At 43.2% G+C, this 17,525-nt stretch overlaps 1 protein-coding gene and 1 pseudogene across 1 annotated transcript in view; one reads left to right on the plus strand and one right to left on the minus strand.

Annotated features, from left to right (window-relative positions):
- The window catches only part of LOC143955396 (uncharacterized), a 98,774-nt gene that overhangs the window by 16,278 nt on the left and 64,971 nt on the right, over window positions 1-17,525 (minus strand). Inside the window, exons 11-16 of the mRNA XM_077465452.1 lie at window positions 17,428-17,525; window positions 17,171-17,332; window positions 16,883-17,047; window positions 16,606-16,758; window positions 16,367-16,511; window positions 10,783-12,191 (exon numbers count right to left, since the gene is read on the minus strand). Of these exons, the coding sequence (XP_077321578.1) occupies window positions 10,783-12,191; window positions 16,367-16,511; window positions 16,606-16,758; window positions 16,883-17,047; window positions 17,171-17,332; window positions 17,428-17,525 (2,132 nt within the window). The remainder of the gene's footprint in view (window positions 1-10,782; window positions 12,192-16,366; window positions 16,512-16,605; window positions 16,759-16,882; window positions 17,048-17,170; window positions 17,333-17,427) is intronic.
- Window positions 4,650-4,761, plus strand: LOC143956420 (U2 spliceosomal RNA; annotated as a pseudogene).

The raw sequence follows: 17,525 nt of genomic DNA on the forward strand, positions 1-17,525 counted from the left end.
AATTTATTTCTGATAACTTTGGACTACCTAATATATGCTCTCCCCTATGTTGCCTCCTGGGGGTCTTTGACTAGGAGGAGATGAATTTATACACTAAACTGTTTCTTAGGATCCTATACTTTGAAGTAAGGAAACTTATAGCCCGGCGATGGATTTATGGAGAGCAGCTGACAGTAGGGATGTGGGTTATAGTAGTAAATGCGGATGTACTTTTATATAAAATGACATATGAGGCCAGGGGTGTCCCCAAGAAATTTAGAAAGGTATGGTTTAGATGGGTGAACTCCAAGAACTGGAGGAAGAAGGGACCTGGAGTTCTGGACTTACATAACAGTGTAATTCCAATGGCAGAATTCAGCCAGAGGGTGAGAATATGAGCACACCGTTAGGAAAAAATGAATATTGAGGTTAGAAGGGTGTAGTAGGATAGGTAAATTTTTTTTTTTATCCCATTGCCCATGGCTTTCAAAAACGGAATGTTGAAATCCCTGAAGGGGTTGGAGGGCTATGCCCTTCATGGAATAGGGAGGAATGGTTTCTTCCCTCTCCTAAGGGGCAAGTTGCGGGGGGGGGGGGGGGGGGGGTTAAAAAACGGGTAAAAGAAAAAAAAGAGCAAATTAATCGAAGTGAAAGAGGGTTGGAGAGCCGGAAAACTATGACTATGGCCTTCTGATGATTACACTAATATCTGGATCGCTGTGGAATTCATTGCTGAATATACTTGCTGTAACACCTACCTTGTATGTCTACTTTTTGATACGCTAAATAAAAACTTTTGGAAAAAAATAAAATATATAGTAATGTTTAGCAGGGGTTCCCTGGGAACAGAAAGTTATTTCAAAAGGTTCCTCTGTGTCGAAAAATGTTGAGAAACGCCGTGTTAAATAGGAAGTGGGATAGGCTTCCCTGAAGATATGGCCAGGGTACTAGGTGTAAACTTAGACTCTGACCTGTCCTTTCAACCCCAAATTGAATCGTTGTCAAAAGCTTGTAGACTTCACCTCCGTAACATCTCTAAAATGTTCCCCCTTTTAACTGATGAAACCACCAAGCTACTCATTCATCAACCGTTCATTGTCTGCCACCCCTCTCCGCCAATCCCTACACTGGCTTCCGATCGCCCAGCGAATTAAGTTAAAAATACTAACAACATCATACAAAGCCATTCCCAACTCTGCCCCGAGCTACATCACCAATCTTGACAACAGATATCACCTAAACCGTCCTCTACGCTCCACTCAAGACCTCCTGCTCTCAAGCTCCCTTGTCTTCTCCTCCCATGCTTTTCTCAAGGACTTCTCCAGAGTCTCTCCCATCCTCTGGATCTCACTACCCCAATCTGTCCAGCTGTAGTCTACCTTGGCTGCGTCCACACGATTCCTGAAAACTCATCTCTTCAGGGAAGTCTATCACCCCTCCAACTAATCTTTTACCACTTCCATCAGCTCACCCCCCACAGTTACTACCATCTGTACCACTTGCTCCACGCTATTAGATTGTAGGCTCTTTTGAGCAGGGCTCTCTTAACCATTTTGTATTTTATTGTATTGTAACTGTACTGTCTCCCTTTTATATTGTAAAGCTCTGTGTAACCTGTTGGCTCCATATACATCCTGTATAATAATAATACAAGCTTTCCTGAAGAGATGAGCTTTCAGGGATCACCTGAAGGCCTTTGAGGACTTCCATGGAAAGAGGAAGAGGAGGGAAGGAGATAGAGTTGTATGTGAAACCCAAGGAGTCGTGGTGGTCAAGGGAGTTTGAAGGAGGGTCGGGGAACCTGTATAGGATATTTTAATAACGTGATCTGGATGTCCTACCAGGGGAAGTGCAGTATATTTTCCCAGAGGGAAATCTCAATAGAGGGTTTGAGTTTATCTTATTTCTGTATTTATAGAGGGAATTTGAGTTTGATGTACCGTAGTTATATATCATATACAAACGTGTAGCAGCATTTGCCAGGGATAAAAATACATCACGTGTATATAGAGGAAGAGGACGGACACAATCAATGGTTAAAGGCATCACAAATATGGAGGAAGAGGACCGACACACTGGGGAGAGGTTGGGAAGGGTTTGCAATTGGACGTAAATATAAAATAATATCTTATCACCTCCTCAGTTCCAGCAATGAATCCTCTCTACTTCCTCCTACTTCACCGGAAACTACTGTTTTTTTTCCTTACCTCACTTCCTGCCTTTAATATTACTTCCTGTCTGTACAATACCTCATTTCCTGTCTATGCGTGCCACTTACAATTGGTGAGATCGCCATCTTGGGGTGAATATAAAGACTGCCGCCTCCGTTGTACACTTTGAAAACATTCTTCCATGTACATACTTTGCAAACGTTATTGGCTTTTTCATTGGCCTTAAAATAACCACCTATGTTCTCTTGATTTGTAGGTCAATAGAAAAGTGTACTGTAGCGTTTCAAACATTTCCTTTGTAAAAGCATAAGCAATGAAAGAACAATATTTTATTGTCCTTTATTGTCCTCACAGACAGAGAAGCAAATCAGGACCAGATGTTGACGCCTTTCACACTCAGATCATGTGCTTAATCAAGATCAATGCCCCACTATCCACACTACATTGTCCGACAGCTCTCCTCCACCATCCCCACTACATTCTCCGACAGCTCTCCTCCCACCATCCACACTACATTCTCCGACAGATCTCCTCCACCATCCACACTACATTCTCCGACAGATCTCCTCCACCATCCACACTACATTCTCCGACAGCTCTCCTCCCACCATCCACACTACATTCTCCGACAGATCTCCTCCACCATCCACACTACATTCTCCGACAGCTCTCCTCCCACCATCCACACTACATTCCCCCGACAGATCTCCTCCCACCATCCGCACTACATTCTCCGACAGCTCTCCTCCCACCATCCGCACTACATTCTCCGACAGCTCTCCTCCCACCATCCACACTACATTCTCCGACAGCTCTCCTCCCACCATCCACACTACATTCTCCGACAGCTCTCCTCCCACCATCCACACTACATTCTCCGACAGATCTCCTCCACCATCCACACTACATTCTCCGACAGCTCTCCTCCAACCATCCAACAGAGCTCCTCCACCATCCACACTACATTCTCCGACAACTCTCCTCCACCATCCACACTACATTCTCCGACAGCTCTCCTCCACCATCCACACTACATTCTCCGACAGCTCTCCTCCCACCATCCACACTACATTCTCCAACAGCTCTCCCCCACCATCCACACTACATTCTCCGACAACTCTTCCCCACCATCCACACTACATTCTCCGACAACTCTCCTCCACCATCCACACTACATTCTCCGACAACTCTCCTCCACCATCCACACTACATTCTCCGACAACTCTCCTCCACCATCCACACTACATTCTCCGACAACTCTCCTCCACCATCCACATTACATTCTCCGACAGATCTCCTCCACCATCCACACTACATTCTACAACAGATCTCCTCCCACCATCCACACTACATTCTCTGACTGCTCTCCTCCACCATCCATATGGCATTCTATGACCGCTCTCCTCTTTTCTTCATTAAAGACCATTTTATCTATATATTCACTGGATTCATTTACATGTTCTGATTGTCTTCCCCAGATATTGTCTTTTTTTCATGTATAACAACAGTTTGGTTCTATGTTTCAGTCTGTGTGAAATGTACCAAGGCAACACTTTTTTTTTTAAAAGGACCATAGTACTATAAATTAATCTCATGAGACCTATAACCATCATTTACTCACTGTATTGATTCTATGGAGGAAGCAATGTCACCCTAGACCAGGGGTCTCCAAACTTTTTACTTTGAGGGCCACATCATATATTTTACAGATATTCGTGGGCCGAAAAAAAAGTTTTTTATAAATGTATCCTCAATCATGAAATAGAATAGACTTTAAAAAAAGGCTATGAGCGAGGCTGCATGGTGCACCTTTATCCTCCGCCCGCACCTAAATGCCAGATTCTCATGCACCAGGGCCAAAAATTAAGTGTGCATGAGGCCTTACATCTGTGTCCCCTTCAGAGCCCCCCTGCCCATTTGTGTCCCCAGCAGAATCTCCCCATACATCTGTGTCCCCACAGAATCTCCCCACACAATTGTGTCCTCATCAGAGCCCCCTCTTCACATATGTGTCCCCCATCAGAGCCCCCTCCACACTTTTGCTCCATCAGAGCCCCCTGCACACTTTTGTCCCCCATCAGACCCCCCCTGCACACTTATGTCCTCACCAGAGCCCCCCTGCACACTTATGTCCTCCATCAGAGTCTCCCCCACACTTGTGTCCCTTGTCAGAGTCCCCCTACACTTGTATCACCGCCTTCTAATACCCCCCCATAGATCAGTGTGTTTATTACCGCTGTGCAAGTACATCCTGTGCTGCTTCCCCGCAACTCGAGCAGAGTCCATCCCTGCAGTGAGTCTGAGGAATGTAACTGTGGGCTGTACTTTGGAGACCCTGGCCCTAGACTATTCACTTTTTATTTGGCATAGAGAATACAGAATCCATCCCACTCTCTTCTGTAAGAAAGAAAGGTGTTCTGGAGTCCAGCAGGGGAGAATTGGGTAGGGCCAACACTGTATTGGATTTCAGTCCAGCAGAAAGAAGGTTGGCAGCTCAATATCACTTCTCGGTCATTTGGCTAAGATCAAGTGTAGTATCTGTTCTTATCAGTTGCCAATAGGAGGTGCTGTGCTACTGCCCCGACTAGAAGGGCAGCTATGCAAATCCTCTGGTGTAATGGTACCTAGAAGGTTAGTATTGGGGCAAGCCGAGTCTGGAGCGTCCTAACAAATTTGGAGGTCGGCGTTCTTCCATCGTTGTACGATTCACAACAAAAATAGTCAATAAAGGTTGAACAGATAACTTTATTTTTCTTGGTTTCAGTCCATTACAAGTGTATTAAAAGGAATGTATGAGCTGCCTCTTCCTTCTGGTTCCTTAGAGTATTTAAGTCCCTTTCCCTTAATGAACTGCCCCTCTGAAAAGCACCTTGGTATATGGATGCTGGAGGCCTCACCTGCCCATCTTACCTCCTGCGATCCTCCCAGGTCAGTTCAGGAAAGTCCGGATAACATCACGGTCTACTCCATCCTCTTTACAGCTACATCCGTTTTTTTTTCCCGGTGTTTGTAGCTGAACCATCCAGCACTGAGGTCTCTGAACCCTTCAGGTTTGGTTCCTGCTCTCCAGCGCTGGGGTCTCTGAACCCCCAGGCCTTCAAGCCTGCTCCTTGGAGTCACATTTTGGCTGTTTCTGTGTACCCAGTTTCTTCCCATCTTCCCCAGGAAGCATGGGATCTCAGTATATATATATATATATATACACACACATACATACATACATACATACACACACACACGGCTTGACAAATTTGCTTGGAATCTAGGAGCCAGCTTAAAAAGTTAGGAGCCAGGTCGGGAACGGCGATCCGGACCTGTCCCTGGCCTGACATGGAGGCGTGTGAGGGGAAGATAGCGCCGCCGCCCCCCACCTGTCTCCAAGTCATTGGCCATAGCTCTTAGAGAGAGATTTTATTTATTTATTTTTTTCAAATGACATTTTTTTTTTTTTTGCATTTTAGTGTAAATATGAGATGTGAGGTCTCTCTGACCCCCCAGATCTCATATTTAAGAGGACCTGCCATGCTTTTTCTATTACAAGGGATTTTTACATTCCTTGTAATAAGAATAAAAGTGACAATTATTTTTTTAAAAGAACATATTAAAGTGGTGTTCAAACCACACATGTGAAGTATCGCCGTGATCGGTAGAATGAGAGCAATAATTCTAGCCCTAGACGCTCCTCTAACTCAAAACATGCAACCTGTAGAATTTTTTTAAACGTTGCCTATGGAGATTTTAATGGGTAAAAGTTTGTCGCCATTCCATGAGCAGGTGCAATTTTGAAGCGTGACATGTTGGGTATCAATTTACTCGGCGTAACATTATCTTTCACAATATAAAAAAAAAGATTGGGCTAACTTTACTGTTGTCTTATTTTTTTATTAAATAAATAATTTTTCCCCAAAAAAGTGCGCTTGTAAGTCCGCTGGGCAAATACGGTGTGACAGACAGTATTGCAACAACCACCATTTTATTCTTTAGGGGGTTCTAAATAAAGGGAAGGAGATAGGCAGGTAATAAAAAAACAGGCAGAGGAAGCTCCATTAGCATTGCTGGTTGTCATTCCAACGGCCACCACAAGAGGGTGCCAGATTACAGAAGGAATCATAGGACCGCAGAAGGCCTCAAAGCCGCGGCCTCAATTACCGGCCGCCAGCGGAACGGCCCGACGCGACCGCTCTGGGGGGGTCCACGGAGACAGGATACCTCCAGCTGTGCTGCCCTAGGCGCCAGGTCGCTATTTCTAGTCGCAAATGCGACCTGGCGCCCGGGTTTTGTCAAACCCTGTGTAAAAATTATATATATATACCCTGTTTCCCCTAAAATAAGACCTAGCGTGATTGTCGGTGTTGGCTGCAATATAAGCCCTACCACCCAAATAAGCCCTACTCTGTTTCCTCAAAAAATAAGCCCTACCCTGAAAAGAAGACCTACAAGGACTTTAACTAGGGCTTATTTGGGGGGTAGGGCTTTTATTGCAGCTATCACCGACAATCACACTAGGTCTTATTTTAGGGGAAACAGGGTATATATATATATATATATATATATATATATATATATATATATATATATATATATATATATATATATATATATATATATATATATCTCCTGCCCCTGCCCATACAAATTAATGATTGGGCCAGGGCCATATAAACTGCCTGCACTCCAGTCCCTGACCCGCCTCCTTTTCAGAACATTTCTTGGAGAAGCAAGAGAGGTCTTTCAGGGCAGAGTACAGGTGGTCACACCCCCCTCTATTCTACTACTGATCCCCAAACCAAATTAACAACCAGGCCTAAACAAAAGTGGTAAGGCACTGGCAATTTTACCTATCGCTTACCTATGAGCACCCACCTAAAAGGTGGTGGGCGCTACATACACCCCCCTCTAGAATCACAACTGTCCCCAGTTGTGGAAAAGGAATCCACAAACTAGGAAACAGTCCTAACCTACCTCCTAAGCATGAGGCATCTCATAACATTGGAAGAAATTTGTATATGTATATTATTATATATATATATATATATATATATATATATATATATATATATATATATATACACACATATATATACACATATACATACACACACACACACACACATATATATATATATATATATATATACACACACACACACACATATACATACAAATGATCACGGCACAATATATACATACGACAGTTCCTAACTATAGATCCCTATACTGGGTAACTGATACAAAGAGAACCGAAGCACTGCCCCCCGAGGGGGAAATACTTCAATTACTCCAGGTCTTGTTGCGTTGATTTAGACAGCCGTCCCATCCAAGTGTACCTGTAAACAAACATCCTGTTCTATAAGCTATCTATACAAATCAACAATTGGTTGGCATGTGCGATCCTGTCAGAATGCAGCCTGGACAGACACGCCAGTATATTTATACAAGAAGAAGCCAGACTACTTTCCGATTGGCTTCAACAGAAGTCCAGAACTTTTTAACCAGAAATGAATCAAAGAGATTAACAGGGACAGCAGGTGATGGTGTCCATTAACTGGCCAGTTAGGCACTGGAGCTGGTTGCTCTGTGTAAGAAGTCACATTGGGATAGCCCACCCTAACCCGTCTGCACACTTGCAGTTCACGGCAATACCCAGCATACCTGTAGGATCACTCTACAAGTAATACCGGGGGTCTGGCAACCTGCTGCGTGTGTCCCCTTCCGCTCAGACTGAGATTGTGTGCTGGTCAGGCTTTTGAACAAAGGACTCTGTCTTTATAGATGGCCCTTCCCTGCCGCCACTCACGGAAGATGTCCTGAAGCCTCACCCACATCTCATGATCCGGTGTCCGTTGGGGTTTAGGCACATGTAAGTAGTCCCAGACAAGGTCACTCTCCCACCATTCGCGGGAGGCCTCTACTGTCTCCATGACCTTGTCTAGCATGTATGGAAAATCCAGTCCCCACTCCTGGGCAACCCTCTTTTGGACGTCCCGTTGGAACCGTGACAGCCATGGTAGCTCATTGGGCCTTCCCCGCCCAGGCAGTACACATGCATCCAAGGCTCTCATAGCCCTTTGCTGAAAAGTTGGTGCCCTGTTTTGAGGGGTATCTGAGAACTGTTTGATAGGGGGTGCTGGGAAGGTGGCTATGCTCTCCGGAGCCCCAGTAAAAGCACGTAATGATGTGGAACTTTCCATGTACCATCCTCTTTGCAGTTACTTCCCATTTCTTGTAGTTAGAACCATCCCAGCCCGAATGCTTGGTTCACTTCTCCCAAGGTTTCTTTGATGACTTGGTGTAGTTGAACCATCCAGCACTGAGGTCTCTGAACCCTCAGGCCTTCAGGTTTGGTTCCTGCTCTCCAGCGCTGGGGTCCCTGAAACCCCAGGCCTTCAAGCCTGTTCTTTGGAGTCACATTTCGGCTGTTTCTGTGTACTCAGTTTCTTCCCATCTCCCCCAGGAAGCACCTCAGTATATGTATATCAGTCCCACCCTTGCCCATACAAATTAATGATTGGGCCAGGGCCATATAAACTGCCTCCAGTCCCTGACCCACCTCCTTTCCAGAACATTTCTTGGAGAAGCAAGGGAGGTCTTTCAGGGCAGAGTACAGGTGGTCACACCCCCCTCTATTCTACTACTCCTCCCCAAAACAAATTAACAACCAGGCCTAAATAAAAGGGGTAAGGCACTGGCACTTTACCTAACACTTACCTAAAGGTGGTGGGCGCTACATATATAAAAGCAAAAGAGTAGGCCTTCAAAAAATACAAGGTTGAGGGATCATCATCAGCATTCAGACTTTATAAAGAATGCAACAAGAAATGTAATGGTGCAATTAGGGCAGCTAAGATAGAACATGAAAGACGCACAGCAGGGGAGAGCAAAATAAATCCCAAGAAATTCTTTACGTATGTAAAAAAGGAGGACAGACCATATTGGACCCATAAAGAATGAGGAAGGACATCTGGTTACAAAGGATGGAGAGATGGCAAAGGTATTGAATTTATTCTTCACGAGGGAATCGAGGGGCTTCAGTAACCAAAACTGCAGTGTTTATCCTCATGACACATGACAGGAAGCACCTCCATGGTTAACAGAGGACAGAATTCAAATTAGACTTGGGAAACTTAACATTAATAAATCACCGGGACCAGATGGTTTGCACCCGAGGGTACTTAGGGAGCTCAGTCAAGTAATTGCCAGACCATTGTTCCTAATTTTTAATGACTGGAATGGTACAAGCTGATTGGAGAAAAGCCAATGTAGCACCAATATTTAAAAAGGGCCCAAAATACATCCCTGGGAATTACAGACCAGTTAGCCCAACATCAATAGTATGTAAACTCTTGAATGGGATGATAAGGGACTATATACAGATAAGGGACTATATAAAGATTTTACTACGGTATCATTAGCAGTAATCAGCATGGATTCATGAAGAATCAATCTGGCCAAACCAAATGATACCGTACTAAAATCTCTATATAGTCACTTATCTGTATATAGTCCCGTATCATCCCCTCCAAGAGTTTACATACTATTGATGTTAGGCTAACTGGTCTGTAATTCCCAGGGATGTATTTTGGGCCCTTTTTAAATATTGGTGCTACATTGGCTTTTCTCCAATCAGCTTGTATCATTCCAGTCAGTAGACTGTCAGTAAAAATTAGGAACAATGGTCTGGCAATTACTTGACTGAGTTCCCTAACTACCCTCAGGTGAAAGCCATCTGGTCCCGGTGATTTATTAATGTTAAGTTTCCCAAGTCTAATTTTAATTCTGTCCACTGTTAACCATGGAGGTGCTTCCTGTGATGTGTCATGAGGATAAACACTGCAGTTTTGGTTACTGAAGCCCCCCCAATTCCCTTGTGAAGACTGAGGAGAAGAATAAATTCAATACCTTCACCATCTCCCCATCCTTTGTAACCAGATGTCCTTCCTCATTCTTTATGGGGCCGATATGGTCGGTCCCCCCGTTTTACTGTTTACATACTTAAAGAATTTCTTGGGATTTTTTTTTTGCTCTCCTCCGCTATGTGTCTTTCATGTTCTATCTTAGCCGTCCTAATTGCACCCTTACATTTCTTGTTGCATTCTTTATAAAGTCTGAATGCTGATGATGATCCCTCAACCTCGTATTTTTTGAAGGCCCTCTCTTTTGCTTTTATATGCATTGCAGCGTACTTACTTTTGTGAGATACTGTGTATCTTCATGTGGTTATACTAAGATTTTCTCACTAGGAGAAAATCTGACCCTCAGTGGTATGACTCCTCCGGTGTGTAATAATATCTTATTCATCAGTGAAACATTTCCCACACTCTGAACATGAAAAAGGATGCTCACCGGTGTGAATTTTCTGGTGCGTAGTAAGTGCTTGCTTGCGAATGAAACATTTCCTACACTCTGAACATAAGAAAGGGTGCTCGCCCCGTGTGAATTCTCTGGTGTTCAAGAAGGTCCGATTTCTGAATGAAATGTTTCCCGCACTCTGAAGGGACTTTCACCCGTGTGAATTTTTCTGGTGTGCAAGAAGCTTTGTCTTCTCCGTGTAACACTTCCCTCATTTTAAACATGAGAAGGGCCGCTCACCGCTGTGTTTTCTCTGGTGTGCGAGAAGTGTTTTTTTCTCAGCAAAACACTTCCCGCACTCAGAACATGAAAAAGGCTGTTCACCAGTGTGAATTCTCTGGTGCGTAATAAGCGATTTCTTGTGACGGAAACATTTCCCGCACTCTGGACACGAATAAGGACGCTCCCCCGTGTGATTTCTCTGGTGTTTAAGAAGCTCTCTATTTTCAATGAAAGATTTCCCACACTCTGAACAGGAGAACGGACGCTCCCCACTGTGAATTCTCTGGTGTATAACAAGTTTTCCTTTCTCAGCGAAAGCTTTCCCGCACTCTAGACACGAATAAGGACGCTCCCCCGTATGAATTCTCTGGTGTCTAACCAGTGAATTTTTCATAATGAAACATTTCTCACACTCTGAACATGAGAATGGACGCTCACCCGTGTGAATTCTCTGGTGTATAAGAAGGTCTGATTTCTGAATGAAACGTTTCCCGCACTCTGAACATAAATGAGTACTCTCGTCCGTGTGAATTCTCTGGTGTTTAAGAAGGTCTCTATTTTGAATGAAAGATTTCCCACACTCTGAACACGAGAACGGACGCTCGCCCTTGTGAATTTTCTGGTGTATAACAAGTTTACTTTTCTCAATGAAAGATTTCCCGCACTCTTGGCATGAATAAGGACGCTCACCCGTGTGAATTTTCTGATGTCTAACCAGTGAGTTCTTCAGAATGAAACATTTATCGCACTCCGAACATGAAAAAGGACGCTCCCCTGTGTGAATTTTCTGGTGCGTGAGGAGCACTTTTTTCTCAGCAAAACATTTTCCGCACTCTGAACATGAATAAGGGCGATCACCTGTGTGAATTCTCTGGTGTTTGAGAAGGTCCGATTTCTGAACGAAACGTTTCCCGCACTCTGAACATAAATGAGGACACTCGCCCGTGTGAATTCTCTGGTGTTTAAGAAGGACTCTTTTTTCAATGAAAGCTTTCCCGCACTCTGGACACGAATAAGGACGCTCGCCCGTGTGAATTCTCTGGTGTCTAACCAGTGTTTTTTTAATAGTGAAACATTTTCCGCACTCTGAACACGAAAAAGGGCGCTCCCCTGTATGAATTTTCTGGTGCCTGAGGAGCAGTTTTTGCTCAGCAAAACATTTTCCGCACTCTGAACATGAATAACGATCGCCGGCGTGAAGTTTCTGGTGTCGAAGAAGGTGTCTTCTGTAAATGAAGCATTTCCCGCACTCGGAGCATGATAACGGGTCCACTCCTGGATCTGTCGGTGTAGGCACACTGTGAGATCTGCGATGGGCATCCTGAATATCAACATTCGATTTCTGTGGAGGTTTCTCACACTTAGAGGGATTTACTCTGGCGAAATATCGTACAATTCCATTATCTTCTGCAATATAACCTTGAGATACAACGAGATGTCCCTCAGTAGACTTCCATAGATAGAGTCCATCTGTGGGAAACCAAGTTTTGAATACGTGTCAGACGTCTCATACATTATGTTGGTAGAGCATTCAACAGTTTCTCAGAGCTCCGGCATGGAACTGGGTGCAATCAAAGCAGGAAAAAAAATTAACGTACAGTATCTCCCAAAAGTGAGTACACCCCTAAGTGAAAATGTCCAAATTTTGCTCAATTAGCCATTTTCCCTCCCCGGGTGTCATGTGACTCGTTAGCGTTACAAGGTCTCAGGTGTGAATGGGGAGCAGGTGTGTTAAATGTTGGTGTTATCGCTCTCACTCTCTCATACTGGTCACTGGAAGTTCAACAACATGGCACCTCATGGCAAAGAACTCTCTGAGGATCTGAAAAAAAAAAAAAAGAATTGTTGCTCTACATAAAGATGGCGGAACTTTGGCACTCCAGACTAATTTCCCATGATGCTCAAGTACAGCGTGCATTAGCGTCATGGGAAATGTAGTTCCAAAACATCTGGGGTGCCAAGGTTCGCCATCACTGGCCTAGGCTATAAGAAGATTGCCAAGACCCTGAAACTGAGCTGCAGCACGGTGGCCAAGACCATACAGCGGTATAACAGGACGGGTTCCACTCAGAACAGGCCTCGCCATGGTCCACCAAAGAAGTTGAATGCCCCTGCTCAGCGTCATATCCAGAGGTTGTCTTTGGGAAATAGACGTATGAGTGCTACCAGCATTGCTGCAGAGGTTGTAGGGGTGTGTGTGGGGGGGGGGGGGGGTCAGCCTGTCAGTGATCAGACCATACGCCGCACACTGCATGAAATTAGTCTGCATGGCTGTTGTCCCAGAAGGAAGCCTCTTCTAAAGATGAAGCACAAGAAAGCCTGCAAACAGTTTGCTGAAGACAAACAGACTAAGGACATGGATTACTGGAACCTTGTCCTGTGGTCTGATGAGACCAAGATAAACGTATTTGGTGTCAGATGGTATGAAGCGTGTGTGGGGGCAACCAGGTGAGGAGTACAAAGACAAGTGTGTCTTGCCTACAGTCAAGCATGGTGGTGGGAGTGTCATGGTCTGGGGCTGCATGAGTGCTGCCGGCACTGGGGGGCTACAGATCATTGAGGGAACCATGAATGCCAACATGTACTGTGACATACTGAAGCAGAGCATGATCTCCTCCCTTCAGAGACTGGGCCGCAGGGCAGTATTCCAACATGATAACCACCCCAAACACACCTCCAAGATGACCACTGCCTTGCTAAAGAAGCTGAGGGTAAAGGTGATGGACTAGCCAAGCATGTCTCCAGACCTAAACCCTATTGAGCATCTGTGGGGCATCCTCAAATGGAAGGTGGAGGAGCGCAAGGTCTCCAACATCCACCAGCTCCGTGATGTCATCATGGAGGAGGGGAAGAGGACCCCAGTGCCAACCTGTGAAGCTCTGGTGACCTCCATACCTAAGAGGCTTAAGGCAGTGCTGGAAAATAAAAGTGGCCACACAAAATATTGACACTTTGGGACAAATTTGGACATTTTCACTTAGGGGTGTACTCAGTTTTGTTGCCAGCGGTTTAGACATTAATGTCTGTGTGTTGAGTTATTTTGAGGGGACAGCAAATTTACACCGTTATACAAGCTGTACACTCACTACTTTACATTGTAGACAAGTGTCATTTCTTCAGTGTTGTCACAAAAGATAGAAGAAAATATTTACAAAAATGTGAGGGGTGTACTTATTTTTGTGAGATAAAAGGATACAGTACACGCAAATCACACTATAATATTGTTTGTGCATCGGTGGCATTGTTACTGAAGAATGGAGATGGACCTTCCTCCACCTCAATTCTTGGAAGCGTGGCAAGCTACTGAAGAATGAGGCGGAGGAAGGTCCATCTCCATTCTTCAGTAGGCATTGTTCCTCCGCCTCAATTCTCCGCCTCAATTCTTGGAAGCGTGGCAACCTACTGAAGAATGGAGATGGACCTTCCTCCGCCTCAATTCTTGGAAGTGTGACAACCTACTGAAGAATGGAGATGGACCTTCCTCCACCTCAATTCTTGGAAGTGTGACAACATACTGAAGAATGAAGATGGACCTTCCTCCACCTCAATTCTTGGAAGTGTGACAACATACTGAAGAATGGAGATGGACCAAGAGCAGAGATGGTCAAATTACTAGATAAAGGAATGCAAGTCATGATTTTGACGTTAAATACCGGGATTATGGCAACAGCTAGCTGCCATAACCCGGTATCATTTTTTTTCCCTTAGGCGGCCGGCTTTCAGATAAAAGTGATCTCGGGGGGGGCTGATTCAACATGAGATCACCTTTATAGGTGGCAGGAGAGGTACCCCCTCCCACCATTTCCAAACTTACTGGAGCCGTTGATAAGCCCAGAACTGATCCAATGCGGCCAATGGCTAAGCAGGAAGCCCAGCGAGGGCAATATAGCCCCCACTCAGCTCTATGCCCTTGGAGGACCGGAGCGAACTCCGGCATCACTTCCGGTTCTGGGGCTTAAATACATATTCTTTTTTATTTTATTTTTATTTAAAAATTTTGTTTCTTTTGCTTTGAAGGGTAAATGAGAGATGTGAGGTCTTTTTGACCCCAGATCTCTCAATAAAGAGGACCCGTTATGCCTATTTGTATTACAAGGGATGTTTACATTCCTTCAATAGGAATAAAAGTAATACAAAAAAAATAAAAGGGACAGCGTAAACATAAAAAACAAAAAGTAAAATAAATAAGAAAAAAATAAATAAATATCATATATATATATATATATATATATATATATATATATATATATATATATATATATATATATATATATATATATATATATATATATATATATATATATATATATATATATATATATACACACACACACACACACATATATATATAAAAATAAAGGTTCCCCATCCCCGCGCGCTCTCATGCACAAACGTGCACGTTGCGCCCCGCATTAGTAAACAGCGTTCAAACCAAACATGTGAGGTATCGCTGTGAGCGTTAGAGCGAGAGCAATAATTCTAGCACTAGAACTTCTCTGTAAATCTAAACTGGTAATCTGTAAATACATTTAAAGCATAGTCTACAGAGATTTTTTTTTTTTTTTAAGTACCGAAGTTTGGTGCCATTTCACATGTAGGCGCAATTTTAAAGCACGACATGTTGGGCATCTATTTAAATGTATTTATTTTGTCAGTAAGAAGAGAGCGGATTGCTGCAGCTGGCTGGTGATCAGCGAGTGTGTATGACCTTTTTTTTTTTTTTTTTTTTACAGCTTTTTACACACTGATAACCAGCCCAGTGTCCCCACACATGTAAAACACCCAAAGCCCCCACACAATGTCCCCAAAACACATGTCCCCACACAGTAAAAACACCTGTCCCCCACATATGTAACAGTAAAATCACATGTCCCAACGATCATCTGCACACCTATATCCATGATCACCTGCGCACATCTGTACATGATCATCTGTGTACATCTGTCCGTGATCACCTACGCACATCTGTACATGATCATCTGTGTACATCTGTCCGTGATCACAGGAACCAATTATTATACATTTAACGGGATTTTTTTTTTTACCAAAGACATGTAGCAGAATACATTTTGGCTTAAATTTATGACAAAATTTGATTCTTTTGGGATTTCTTTTAAAATAGAAAAATATTGTTTTTTTTTCAAAATTTCCGCTCTTTTTTTCGCTTTTATCGCAAAAAATAAAAAATGGAGTTGTGAATAAATACCACCAAAAGAAAGCTCTATTTGTTCGAACAAAATCACACAAACCAATCATACACTTATTATATTTACACTTTTTTTTTTTTTACCAAAGACATGTAGCAGAATACATTTTGGCTTAAATTTATGACAAAAATAGATTTTATTGGATTTCTTTTAAAATAGAAAATATTGTTTTTTTTCCAAATTTGCGCTTATTTTTTGCTTATATATATCGGAAAAAATAAAATAACTTATTTCGGGAATAAATACCACCAAAAAGAAAGCTCTATTTGTGCGAACGAAATGATAAAAATGTTATTGAAAGTGCGAGAGCGCTGAAAGCTGAAAATTGGCCTGGAAAGGAAAGGAAAGGGGCGAACGTGCCCGGCATTGATGTGGTTAAACGCAAAGAAGTAAATTAAAAAAAAGGAAATGCTTCTGCAATTAGTGTTTATGACTTACTTGTGTTGAGAAGTAGAGAAGATTCCTCCTGTTTACTTTCCATAATCCTCTCCCCCTCCTCCATAGACTGCTGATCTCCACTCACCAACCTCTCTTCTTCTTCTTCTTCTTTATGCTCAACTTTGATATCTTTCAGTTCTTCACCCTAAACCCCAAAGATTTATAGATAAGAACAAGAGATTACATAGAAGAATGTCCTTCTCATATAATTCATTATTTTTTCCCCCAGTCCCATCTACCTGATCAGTCTCTTTATAACTGGGGGTTTTCTTGGGAACATCCCGGGAATACAGAGGACCTCTCTCCTCCATAGACTGCTGATCTCCACTCACCAACCTCTCTTCTTCTTCTTCCTCTTTAATCTCAACTTTGATGTCTTTCCGTTCTTCATTCTAAATGACCAGAGATGATAAAATATAACATCTGGAAACACTGCTGCCAATAATAAGAGATTACATAGAAGAATGTCTTCTTATAGAATTATTTTTTTAGTTCTTTGTGTCCAGTCCCACCTACCTGATCTCCTGATCTACCATTCTCTGTATATTGGTTATCTTTCTGTGTAGAATTGTGGGAATCCAGAGGACAACCCTCCTCCATAGACTGCTGATCTCCACTCACCAACCTCTCTTCTTCTTCTTCCTTTTTAACCTCAACTTTGATGTCTTTCCGTTCTTCAATCTAAATGACCAGAGATGATAAAATATAACATCTGGAAACACTGCTGCCAATAATAAGAGATTACATAGAAGAATGTTCTCTCATATAATTATTTTTTAGTTCTTTGATCCCAGTCCCACCTACCTGATCTCCTGATCGACCATTCTCTGTATATTGGTGATCTTCCTGCGTAGAATTGTGGGAATCCAGAGGACAACCCTCCTCCATAGACTGCTGATCTCCACTCACCAACACCTCTTCTTCTTCCTCTTTAACCTCAACTTTAATGTTTTTCAGTTCTTCACTCTAAACCCCAAATATAACAGAATACATTTGTACAAAGGAAGGAACCAGGAATTTCATAAAATGTCCTCTCATGGTTAGACTACAGTCCTACCTACCTGATGATGGTGGGGGATGGTGTGACCTTCCTGTGTGGAATCCCGGGAATACAGAGGACGGGGACATCTCTCTGGTGGGTTCCCATTACTGGATCCAT

The sequence above is a fragment of the Lithobates pipiens genome, unplaced genomic scaffold, assembly GCF_037356315.1.
Source record: "Lithobates pipiens isolate NorthernLeopardFrog02 unplaced genomic scaffold, aLitPip1_a1.2 Scaffold_35, whole genome shotgun sequence".
Classification (NCBI taxonomy): Eukaryota; Metazoa; Chordata; class Amphibia; order Anura; family Ranidae; genus Lithobates; species Lithobates pipiens.